General features: G+C 40.9%; 1 protein-coding gene across 4 annotated transcripts in view; it reads left to right on the top strand.

Moving 5' to 3' along the window:
• Positions 1–13,514, top strand: part of LOC122553760 (protein transport protein Sec24B-like) — a 114,685-nt gene that overhangs the window by 50,166 nt on the left and 51,005 nt on the right. For 2 of the 4 annotated variants that reach the window (XM_043698060.1, XM_043698051.1), the window contains 2 exons: positions 2,842–2,937; positions 9,980–10,066. In XM_043698060.1, coding sequence (XP_043553995.1) covers positions 2,842–2,937; positions 9,980–10,066 — 183 coding nt within the window. The remainder of the gene's footprint in view (positions 1–2,841; positions 2,938–9,979; positions 10,067–13,514) is intronic. The other 2 variants (XM_043698078.1, XM_043698070.1) reach the window with 1 other exon arrangement.

Raw genomic sequence — 13,514 nt, 5'->3', positions numbered from 1 at the left:
GGTGGATGGGAGATCCCCCGAGGTGATGAGGTTATGGACGGTCTGGGAGATAATGGTTTGTTTGTAGTACCTATCACATTTCCGACGCCCCTCCCCCAAGTCCCTCCTCCCTACCTTTTATCTTAGCCTGCTGGACAAACTTTCCTCATTCCTGAAGAAGGGCTTATGCCCGAAACGTCGATTCTCCTGTTCCCTGGATGCTGCCTGACCTGCTGCGCTTTTCCAGCAACACATCTCCGGCTCTGATCTCCAGCATCTGCAGACCTCACTTTCTCCTCAAAAATCTCAATTTATGCCAAATATAGCTTGACTGGGATGGGACAGCTGTTTGACAACACAAAATATACTACCATTAACATTGTCAAAAATCTGACTGGTTGTGCATCATTATTGATCACATCTTTGTGGGTCAGTTTGGCTGACATACTGCTCAGGTAGTGATCCCTAGATTGAATGGTAATAGGTCTTTAATACCGTACGAACTTTTGCGTTGATCCGATTTGACAACTATTCCATTCTTTTGGGATTGTTTTAACTCCTGCCATTTAAATTTGGCAGTGCATACTGGGAAAGAAGCACATAATAAAATACACTATGAAAAATCCAGTTGCATCAGTTGTTTTGTTGCCACAGTCTTGGACATTGTCAGGATGCTGAGTTAGTGATGAGCCGTTGAAATCAGCGCAAATAGAAAGGCATTGGTTGATGCCAGTTCTAAAAAGACCTGGATCGGATGAAAAGGTATACAATACTGAAATTACATCTTTGGTAACTGGTTCAGAAAATATGCTCCATTCTGTTTTACTTGAGTTCAGCTCTTGTACTTCAGCAAACTCCATTTGTACAAGTGGGCCTCCTTCACCTTATCAATTCTGTGATTCTGAGTTTGGAAGTTAGTCTGAATGGAATAGCACTCCATGAAGTTAGACCTGGAGTTAACATGATCATATTCTTTGACTCCTATTTATCATTACACTAATAGGTGTTTCAAATTGTGAAATTCATATAGTTTGAGGTAAATGTATCTCGATCCAAGTTTGTGGCTTTGTATCAACTGTCATCGATCATTTGGAGGATATGAATTACATGTCTCATACGGTGACAGGAATGGAATCTATTTTCACCATGAATGTGGAAGGCCTATGTCTCCGTCTCATTGAGAAGCAATTGTTAACAATTTTTGGTGTCATTTGGAGAAATGCCTGCTTTTGTTATGTAGCATACATGCTGAATATCACTGTAATCTGAATTCTAAGCTGGGAGATGTGTGAAACGTAGCTACAATTACCATTTACTCTTGTGAAATTTTCCATTATTTTTATAGATTGAGATGAAGGCACTTTAGCAGAGGCTAGGTCAGTAATCTTCACTAAGACCCAGATGAATATTCTGTACTGTTTGTTAAGCAAATTTGGAACTTGCATCATTGCCTGTTGCCATCTGGGGGACGGCCTTCAGGAATAGTAAAACCATGGCAAAGTCTTAAACCACTTCGTATAAAGAGAAACAATCCAAATAATAAATTATATTATAGGAGCAAAAATACCATGAATGTTGGAAATCTGAGAAAATCAGAAAGCATTTAGGGAAAAAAACTATCAGCAGGTCTGACCGCATCTGTGGGGAGAGAGAGTTAAGATTAAATACATGATTTTTTTGGAACTATATTTTTGTGTTCAGTAAGCATTCCAGATAGTGTTGTACTTGTTGCATCAGTTGGTTTGGATCAGTGACACAAGCTATAGACTGTCTGAAATGGAAAATGAGTTGATGTTATTACAGTAGTGTCAGGCTATAATATCAGAGTAAGAATAATCTTAGCCTATGTACTCAGGTCATCTTATCATACTACATGCCCTGGATGTAGGAACTTGATATTCTAATCTACTCCTGTGCTTTATTGCATATTATTGGATATTTCTATTATTATACATGCTCCTTGAGCTTTCTGTTGAGTGTAGCGAGTTCAAGGTAACTAGGTCAAGGATTTCCTTGTGGTACGCAGAATCTGAAGGCTATCCCGGAATAGCTTCAAGAAAAGGACTTAGATCTTGACAGTGTAGGTTATGAGACCAGGGCATCTTGGGGAAAAAAGCACATCCTGAATCAATTAGCATGGTGTACCAAAAATGTCTCACTCTCCAAGCAGCACTAGCTGAATTGATATGTCATTACTGTATACCACCACGTATTTTACGTTTTTTACGTTTTACGTTTTATGACCATAAATAGATGTATCAGCTCAAATGTTTGTGTCAGCGAGACTGCATAACGAAACTAACCATAATAAGGTTAGAAATGTTTATTTGGATTAAATGATGAATGAATGAATTTGGAGCATTTGTCACTCGAGAAGAACTGTGACCTGCTATCAGATTGCTTAGTATTCGCCACCATCAGAAATAAGACTCCGACTCTAAAATGGTCAATTCTTAAAAATGCAGTGAGTAGCCTAGGTCCATATGACTGTACCTGTGGAAAATTAAGCCTACTCTACGGTACATATTGGATGCCAATACCGAATGAAGATCACTCTGGGTCACCATGCATTTTGTCCATAAATGTTTTTGTTTGTGTGCAGTCGATTGGAAAGTAATTATGAACCCCTTCCGATACTTTTTCAATGCCCTACATTATCCATGCCAACTCATTGGTGAATTTTTGTTGTTGTATTGAATGCATTTTTATTTGTTGAGTTGAGTTGGTTATTCAGTAATGTGGTTTGTATCCTATTAACTTTCTCATCTGTCTTGCACTTTTATTGAATGATTTGCAGTGATTGATTCTTATTCTTTGCTCTACTTAATTTTGTTTTCTTGTTTTGTGCTTTCCACCTTACAGGCATGCACTGTGGATATGTTGCTAATAATCAAGTTAATTCAGCACCGAGTCCCTTGTCATCAACTTCAGATGATGAGGATGATGATGATGAAGCAGGTGTGCTTTATGTTTTAACAGATGGTCTAAATGTTGCATGTGCTGAATCATTGCTATAAATCATTGACTAATATTTACAAATTTTCATAACCACAAAGGCCACATACTTCACGACTTGTGGAAACAAAACCTTCTACATTGAATAAATGGTGGTGACCAAGTACAGTTTATGAAGGTACAAAGTGCATGAGCTCAGAAATAAATGGAAATTATCAGGTCCTAAATCAAGTTGCCAACGTCCAAGTTGTGTTTCTATAGTGTAAACTGATGTACTTCTCTGTAAAATGCTGATATTTATTTTCATGTCCAAACTTTTGTGCCTCTGTGGGTAGCTGCCTCACAGCACTGGGGACCTGGGTTTGATTTCAGTCTTGGGTGACCGTGTGGAGTTTCCCCATGTCTGCATGGGTTTCCTCTGGGTACTCCAGTTTCTTCCCACAGTCCAAAGGTGTATAGGTTAAGTGAATTGACCATACTAAATTCCCCATAGTGTCGAGGGATGTGCAGGCTAGGTAGATTAGCCATGGGGAAATGCGTTTTAGGGTTAGGGTAGAGAGTGTGGGTCTGGGTAGGATGCCATTCAGAGGGTCTGTGTGGATCCAATGGGCTGAATGGCCTGCTTACTGCAATGTAGGGATTCTGTGATAAGACATGGTATGAAGTGAGAAGTAATTTGTATTGAAAGTAATTTTTTCCAAGAAAGAACTTTGTGTATATATAATATATCACATACAGTCAGATCTGCTATAATGTGCATTTCTTTAATATGAATTGGCTATAATGCGATTAAGAATTTGGACTAGTATTTGTGAAGCATGAACTTTCCTTACCTGTATTGGCAATAATGCGATTCTGATCCCATTGATTTAAATGGTTCTGCTTTTACGCGGTTTTCTTATAACACAGGATCACAGGGGAAATGAACCAATGTATTATATCAGAACAGGCAATCGAGTATTTCTCTAGATCATTCAGAGTATTCCAAAGTGTTATATGTATAGTGAACAAGTTTAAAGAATCATCATTATTACCACATGAGCGACATGTGATGGTCCATTTTATGCATAGACAAAAAGTTAATTGAAAAGCTAATTTTTCTTTGCTGGTAGATGCATGAAATATTAACCTGAATAACAAAAGAACTTTTTCTTCTTTAGATAAGGCCTTGCCATTTTTAATATCCACCTGAACAAGCAACTTAATGCCTCACCCAACGGATGGCAATACTGGCACTCCTTCAGCACTATACTGATCTCAATTTTGAATAGTTTGTTCACTTCCTGAAGTGGGTCCTGAACCCACATGGCATGAAGTAACAGGAAACTGAGAGAGGGTTAGGAGATCCCTGCAATGTTTAATATTAGCTACTCGAGCACAGTTTAGGACGAACAGAGACTAGCTAGTAAAGAAAATGGAGACCAAGACTGTCTGCTACGCAAGTACAGCAAACTTTGTTTTAACCAGCACCTTATGAACCTGAAATAATGCAAGTTTACTGTTTGATCATGATCTCCGTGATGTCCAGGTAATCAGTTGAGGGTGCAGGTGAGAAAGTTCTGTGCTGGTGAGTTTTACTTAAGGCAAAGTTGCATTATTATGTAAATGATATATGCTGTAGATAAAGTATGTCAGTTTTGTATCTACCTCCTGCATTATGTACCAATTACTTAGTGTGTGTTTAACATTGATTATGTGAACTTTTTGATCAACTGAAATATTTGATCAACTAGGGCATTTCTTCTGGTCCAATCGGTGCTGGTTAGAAAAACGTTTGCTGTACATTAAAAATAATGAGACATTATCTGTCCTGGGGCGGTGAAGTGTATAAATGACATGAGCTAGGGTAATGATTTAAAAAATTAAATCCTAAACCTTTTTGATTCTTGCCCAATGTGCACTTATAAACTAATATTTTCTTTTGCAAGTCAATGCCTAATTTACTGTACTTGTCACATTCACACTGATGTAACTAAATTCAGAAACTGCAACGTTACATATAGTTTGACAATTGAACTCTATTGGTGGCCAAGACTTGGAGTATTTCCAAAACATTTAACTTTAAATGATTTAAAGCATCATTTTTGAGTTTCCAGTTCCATACTAGTAAACCCCTTCACCTTTTATTTTGCAATCCATATTTCAGATCTTGCAGTAACGTTGTCAACTATGGCAACGGTGAGGAGAGCACTTTCACTGTTAAGTCAGACATGATACTTACTGAATGTGCAGTAAAAGAAATGGTGTTCACTAATTGTTAAAAATAGAGGGTGTTTGCACTATTTCTACCCTTATGCCTTGTTGCTGTGGTGCATTATACATAACTGAAGTTTCTGCTTTGACCATTTTCCTGACTGGTTTCAATTTGAGGCTTCTAATTAAAAACAAAAATCAGAATTAACTACAGTTTTCAAAAGGTTAAAATCTAAATCTCACTGAAACCAAACACTGCATAAATCTGTATGATTTGTGTTAGTTTCACCTATTAATTTTCTGCATAAGTGGGTGAGATAGCAGATGCTAATCCTCATCATTATCCGACTTTCTGCTTCCTATTTGATATTGTGATTACAGTGTAAGTAGGCAGTGATATTAAGAAATCAGTCAAGATTTTATGCTTGTTTGTATTTTCTGAAATTAAAGTAGTCTTTCATCCTCTTCCCTTCCCAAGTCTCCTGTCCTCTGCTGGAGGCAGTGACTCATGCTCTTACTGAATGGTACTTCACCCAAAAAGGTTATGACGCTGAATTGCAATGAGCCGTTTGATATTTGAGAATGTGCAATTTTAAACAGAGACAGTTGCATAATGATTGAAATCAGAAAACCCTTTTGCTTCCCTTGACTTAGCCCTAGGGTACTAAGAGCAATTGTAGATCTCCCACACAAGCTTGGCTGCAATTGATAAATCTCGTCACCAGTCTGGGATTGATTTGGAGACGCTGGTGTTGGACTGGGGTGTACCAAGTTAAAAATCACACAACACAAGGTTATAGTCCAACAGGTTTATTTGGACGCACTAGCTTTCGGAGCGCAACTCCTTCAGCAGGTGGTCTCCACAGGCACTTGATGAAGGAGCAGCACTCCGAATGCTGGTGCTTCCAAATAAACCTGTTGGATGTTACCTGGTGGTGTGTGATTTTTAAGTCTGGGATTGAGCCTGCGTTTTACCTGGTCTTTAATGCTTTATGAAGGAATTGCAAATTAGAATGGCTTATTTATTTTCACTCTGTAAAAATGAGGGGAAATGTACCAGACGTTATCTAGTTGATTTTAAGGGATTAATAGTATGGATTCAGTAAGGCTACACTTCTGGAACACAGCCTTGCTAGCTGCGAGTGTGCTTCAGAAAATCAAGCTGCAACTGTAACAGCTTATTTTTGACCTATTCTCTTGAGATCTTGCTCCCAGAGCACAACTTTGCTAAATATACTCGCATATAGTATCATCTGTTTGTCAGACTGTCAGATTTTCTTCATTATATTTCCCGTTAGCAACTGGAGCATTTTAAAATTGATCTTGTTGCAGAGAATTAAAATTCCCACTCGCTGAGAAGAAACTTCACCCAATTAGACAGATGGTTCACTGGTTCCAATGGATCCAAGTGATTAGCAAACAAATTTTTGTTGCACAATATTGCCCTTCAGTGTAGAAGGATAATATCGGTAGGGAAGTAGCACCTTTTGATCCGTTATAATGCAGATAAGTACATTGTCAAAGATAGTGTGAAGAGTGAATTCCACAATCACTGTTTACTCTTTGTCCACAATAACATAGGGGGCTGCTCAGCTCAGTTGGCTGGATAGTTAATGTGGGTCAGAATAGTACCAACAGCACAGATTCTGTTCTTTTTCTGGCTGAGATAAATTTGTGCTTTACCTGACTCCTTAGAGTGGAAAACAGTGGGAAATCGTCACTGACAAAAACTGCCAAGAAATGATGAAGGATGAAGCATCATTAGATAGTGGGCCAAGTGCCAGTCTTTGGACAGAGCTTGCATGACAGGATGCAGTAATACGTATAAAGATTTTCATTATGTCCTGTTGAAAAAGGTTCTTTCATTATAATTGTGCAGATAACTGTGTATTTTAAATTAGTTTCTGCGCTGGCAATATTATTCCCATAAGATCTGTTTGCAAACAAATAACAGCTATGATATAATCTTGTGCAAGACCTGTGAAGTTCACAGATATGATCCCTAACTTTTCCACTTTAGCAAAACAGAGCCAATCAGGAGTAGGGTTGCTGCGATCTAAAGAAATCCATTAAGCTCTTGTACCCATTTTTACATTTATTTTTGGATGGAAATGTTCTCCTCCAGTCTCTACTGTTTTGTCACCTGTTCTGTACCGTGATGTGGAAATGTATTGGGCTTTTTCCTTCCGACATTTTCCATGAGCCCTTGCTGAAAGTACATTGTGTGACTATCAAGTGAGGCTCAGCTATGTTATATGCCTATGATGGGAATGTGTGGTTAATGCCATAAAGCAAAATATGCAGGGAACTGCTGCTCGTTTCACCTTGCAGCATCAGTTCTTAACTTTAGCCAAGTGAAGATGATAGAACATTTCTGCAAAGAAGACAGTCTGATTGATGTTATTCATGTAACTGATCTTAAGTGTCGAAAATAATTGATTTAGATTATCAGCTGTAATATGGACAATATTATGCTCAATCAAAAATGACTTATAGCAATTAAGGTTTTACAAGATTGGTTTGGGGTGTCTGGTCGGCATGGATGAGTTGGACCTAAGAGTCTATTTCCGTGTTGTACATCTCTATGACTCTATGACAAGTCTAACTGTAAAAGGTAAAGTTGCCAATGTCTTACCAGACCATGGGCTGCTTTTTAATTTGAGAAAGACAGCTGGTGGTGGTTTAGCCTGAGGATCATCACATTATCAGGCAGATGTAGATATTGAGAAGGAGAATCTGTCATGGTAACCTCAGCCTGTGCTGGAATTGAACCCACGCTGTTGGTGCAAACCAGATGTCCAGCTAACTGAGCTTAGCTCCAATCTTCTGTTGCTTTCTTACTGTGAAACATTACAATTATTTGTATTTTCTGCAGTTTTAAAAGAATTCATCAATTCTACATTTACAGTTTAGTGCAGCAGTCTAAGCCTATCATCTGCGAAAGGCTTTCCAGTGAAGTTTAAGGGAAGTATCAAAGAATGAACAGTTAGGTTTTCATGTAATGGTTTCAGTTTTGTGTATGTACCTAGATATGATTTAGAAGCTGATCTTGGCCAGTAGGTCCTTCAAACCTCTCTTCCCATTCATTAAGACATGTTGACATGTTTGTGATTTGAATTCCACATTCCCATCTTACCTGATAACCTTTGATTCCTTTGCGTAACAAGAGCTTGCTTACCTCCATTAAAATTATTCAGTGATCCTGTTTCCACTGCTTGAAAGCAGAGCGCCAAAGTGTCTTGACCCTCAAAAGAATATTCTCCTTATCTGCCCTGAAAAAGGCTATGCCTCATTTTAAAATTGTGTCCTCTAGTTTTTGAATCACCCAAAAGCAGAAACGTCCTTTCTCCATCCACCTTATCAAGACTGTTGAATCTTTTACATTTCAATCTTATGAAAACAAACTCAGCCTGTAAATTTTTCTTCCTGACAAAAATAGCCCACTCAGCCCCGATATGTAGTAAAATATCTGAACCACCTCCAATATATTTACATCCATGCTAAAATAAGGATACCAAAACTACAAACAGCATCTGAGATTTGGTCGTCCTGTTTTGTGTTTAATTTCTCTTGTAAAAACAAATAGCATTCCATTAGCCTTGTTAATCATTTGCTATATCTGCATACTGATTTTGTGACTCCTGCACTAGAACACCTGTGTTCCTCTGCACCTTTAGAATTGTGTAGTCATTTTCCGTTTAAACAAAGCTCTGTTCTTCCTCCCAATGTGAAGAACTTCACATTTTCCCACATCATCAACCCATCTGCCAGATTTTTTACCATTCAGTTAAGTGGGATGCGGACTGATAGTAATAGGTTGTCATCCTCACAGCATACTTCCCTATCTTGTGTTAACTTTCATTTTAACTGCTGAGGGTCCAAAACATCCCTTAGGGATTTCACTCCTCACATCCTACCAATCTAGAAAGACCTAATTATGCATGCTATTTTCTGCAGCTAGTCAATCTTCTATCTGTACTAGTGTGTTACCCCCTACACCACAAGCTCCTACTTTGTGGAGTAACTTTTTATGTCAAGTGTGTTTTGGAAATCTAAGTACAACATGTCAATGTGCCCCCTTCTATGTAGACAATGAGTTACTTATTTAAGGAACTCCAGTTCGTTGGTTAAACACTGTTGTCCTTTCACAAAACCATGCTGATACCTCAATGATCTTAAATTTTTCCAAGTACCCAATCATAATTACTTGAATAACTAATTCTAGCACAGTCCCAAAGATGTTAAGATAACTAGCCTATAATTTCCCGTGTTCTGCCTCCCTTCTTTCTTGAATAGATTCATTATATTTGCTGCTTTTCCAGTTTGATGGAATCTTTGCCGTATAGAGGGAATTTTAGAAACTTAGCAGCAATGCATCTACCACTTCATTAACAACTACTTTTAAGATCTTAGGAGGAAATTCATCAGGACACAGACTTAGCAGTTTGCAGCTCACAACTCCACCAGTTTGCTGTAATGTATACACTGGTATTTTCAGAATTACTTTCTTCGACTATTGTATAATGTTCTGTAGTTCTGAAAATGTAGAATATTTGAGACCGAATTAGTTACCTTGCACTTTCTTATAGTACGAAATGTTGTGATAACATGGAAAAATAGTGTGCAGTTAACCTTACATCTCGGGACATAGATTTATTTCAATATTGCGTAAAATTCATAAACTTAATGAGAAAGGCTGTTTTTTCTGATGAACAAACTGAATGTTTCTTTGTGAAAGCAACGGTGTTGGATAATGTTGTATCAATATTCTCTCCATCCCTTTTAATTCCAGCCCTGCATGGGGCTTTTTTTCTGTGAATGTGTGACGTGTTTTGATTATTGTTTTTTCTAGGTGTGGACTCTTCCTCTTCTACATCATCATCGACTAATGCTTCACTTCCTAACAATTATGATGCTTTGGAAGGTGGAAACTACCAAGGTAATTGCTTGTTTTGGGTCACACGAATCTGTACTCAGTCAAGACTGGATATCTGTGCAGTTTTCTAGGCTAGAGTGGTTACTCTGAATGCCAAATAACTACCAGAACTGATGTAGATGGAGCCAGGGGCAGGCTTCAGGATGCAGCTGCACATATGTTGCTGATGTCACCACCTTCTGTGCATTGTGGCAGCAATGCAACCTGTTAGCACAGAATTTCCAATCTTTGTTGGTTTGTTTTGGGAAAGCGACCATTTCTTCTGCCAAACTGACTGTCCCAATCTACAAGATGATTAAAATCATTCATGATTAATGTCCTGCCTTTGGGCGGCACGGTGGCACAGTGGTTAGCATTGCTGCCTCACAGCGCCGGAGATCCGGGTTCAATTCCCGCCTCAGGCGACTGACTGTGTGGAGTTTGCACGTTCTCCCCGTGTCTGCGTGGGTTTCCTCCGGGTGCTCCGGTTTCCTCCCACAGTCCAAAGATGTGCAAGTCAGGTGAATTGGCCTTGCTAAATTGCCCATAGGGGTAAATGTAGGGGTATGGGTGGGTTGCGCTTCGGCGGGTCGGTGTGGACTTGTTGGGCCGAAGGGCCTGTTTCCACACTGTAATGTAATCTAATCTAATCAAAAACCTTCATCAACTCCTGACTTATTTCCTATCCACTGTACAGTTACTGTTAGGGAGCCAATACTTTACTCCTACCAGTGTCACCTCGCCTTCTCTTTATTTCTGACCTCCACCTAGATGAATTCTGTGTCATCCGATTTAAGATCATTTCTTGCTATTGTGCTTATTCCTTTCTGTACCATCAATGCACCCCATCACCCTGTCCTTTCAAAAGGTGGCATACTCTTCAATATTTGGTTCTTAGCTTTGATCTCCTTCTAACCATGTCTCAGTAATGCCTGTATGATCATAACCATTAACCTGTATTTGTGCTAATCATTTGTTCTCAGTGCAGTGCACTGTCAAGTAAAGAGCCATTAGTTTTCCTTTTTAACCAGTATTTTCTCATTTCACACTATTTACTGCTGTTTCTATGTTTGTTTCCACTGAATCTTTGTGTTCCACTTTGGGTATTTTTATTCAAATAACTGCCAACAATGCTGCCATATTCTCTTAGTTTGTAAATCTACATTTTCCCCTCTCAGTAATCCCCTCCACCCCCCCCCTCCAATAAATTTGTTTAAAGCTCTCCTTGCACCCCAGTTTTTTGATTCTCCAGGACCCTGTTCCCAGCACTGGTTCAAGCAATGCTCATTCTATCAGAACAGTTCCCTTTTACTGTTGCCAGTGTCCCACAAACTGAAAGCCACTGCAGTCAAGATTAGAGTGGTGCTGGAAAATCACAGCAGGTCAGGCAGCATCCAAGCAGCAAGAAAATCGATGTTTCGGGGAAAAGCCCTTCATCAGGAGTGAGGCTGGGAGCCTCTGGGGTGAGAGATAAAGAGGAGGGAGATGGATCTGGGGGAAGGTAGCTGAGAGTGCAATAGGTGAATGGAGGTGGGGTGAAGGTGATTGTTCAAAGAGGAGGGTGGAGCAGGTAGGTGGGAAGGAAGATGGACAGATGGGACAGGTCAATAGGATGGTGCTGAGCTAGAAGATTGGAACTGGGGTAAGTTGGGGGGAGGGAAAAGGAGGAAACTGGTGAAATCCACATTGATGCCATGGAGTTGGAAGGTCCCGAGGCGGCAAATGAGGTGTTCTTCCTCCAGGCATCGGGTGGTAAGGGATTGGCAATGGAGGAGGCCGAGGAGCTGCATGTCCTTGGCAGCGCGGGAGAGGGAGTTGAAATGTTCAGCCACGGGGCGGTTGGGTTGATTGATTAGATTACATTACAGTGTGGAAACAGGCCCTTTGGCCCAGCATGTCCACACCGACCCACCAAAGCGCAACTCACCCATACCCCTACATTTACCCCTTACCTAACACTACGGGCAATTTAGCATGGCCAATTCACCTGACCTGCACATTTTTGGACCGTGGGAGGAAACCGGAGCACCCAGAGGAAACCCACGCAGACACGGGGAGAATGTGCAAACTCCACACAGTCAGTCGCCTGAGGCGGGAATTGAACCCGGGTCTCTGGCGCTGTGAGGCAGCAGTGCTAACCACTGTGCCACCGTGCCGCCCAAGCACGGTGATTGGTGGGGGTGGCACGGAGATGTTCCCTGAAGCGCTTGTGAGAAGGCGTCTGGTCTCCCCAGTGTAAAGGAGAATGCATCGGGAGCAACGGATACAATAAATGACATTTGTGGAAGTGCAGGTGATACTTGGATGGATGTGGAAGGCTCCTTTGGGGCCTTGGATTGAGGTGAGGGGGAAGATGTTGCGCCGGTTTTGCAATTCCATGATCTCGGGGATGGTGTCGGGAGGGGAGGGTGGGCTGTTAAGGAGCGTGGACCTGACCAGGTAGTCGTGGAGGGAACGGTCTTTACGGAAAGCGGATAGGGGTGGGGAGGGAAGCATATCTCTGGACCCCATCACCCTCTCCCATTTATCTCTCCACCCCCCAGGCTCCCAGCCTCATGCCTGATGAAGGGCTTTTGCTGGAAACATTGATTTTCCTGCCCCTCAGATGCTGCTGTGCTTTTCCAGCACCACTCTAATCTTGACTCTCATCTCCAGCATCTGCAGTACCCACTTTGACCTGAAAGCCATTGCACCCAGACCATCTTTAAGACGTGCGTTTAACCCCTTGACCATGGCTCAGACAATAATCCAGAGATGATTACCTCGGAAGGTCCGCTTTTTAGTTTCACTCCTAACTATTCAAAATCTTTCAGCAAAACTTCCTTTCTGTAGTCCTACCAATGTTGTGGGTGCTAGTGTGGATGACTACTGGATCCCTCTCCTCCCTGTTCAGGTTCCACTGCAGCCCTGAAGGGATATCCTCAATCGGGAAGGCAACACAACCTTCCCACTCTGAGAACAGTATCCATACCCCTAATTATACTACTACCTTCCTATTCCCCCCCAACTTGAATGACTCCTGGTACCAAGATGCCATGGTCAGTTTGCTTATCCTCCCTGCATTGCCCACTTTCGTCTGCACAGCTTGCCAAGAAACGTGTAACTGAAGCCACATTAGATTTCGTACTGTGTAACGAGCCCAGCCAGGTGTTAGACTTGGACGTAGGTGAGCACTTTGGTGATAGTGATCACAATTCTGTTTTGCTTACTTTAGTGATAGAAAGGGATAGGTGTATACGACTGGGCAAGTTACAGTTGGGGGAAATGCAATTACGATGTGATTAGGCAAGATTTAGGAAGCATAGGATGGGGAAGAAAACTGAGGGTATGGGCACATTAGAAATGTGGAGCTTATTCAAGGAAAAGCTCCTGAGTGTCCTAGATAAGTATGTACCTGTCAGGCAGGGAGGAAGCTGTAGAGCGCGGGAGTCGTGCTTTACCCGCTGTCTCTGTCTCTCTCTCCCGCTGTCTC

This window comes from Chiloscyllium plagiosum, chromosome 1 (genome assembly GCF_004010195.1).
Source record: "Chiloscyllium plagiosum isolate BGI_BamShark_2017 chromosome 1, ASM401019v2, whole genome shotgun sequence".
NCBI lineage: Eukaryota > Metazoa > Chordata > Chondrichthyes > Orectolobiformes > Hemiscylliidae > Chiloscyllium > Chiloscyllium plagiosum.
This window is presented reverse-complemented; position numbering and strand designations above follow the sequence as displayed.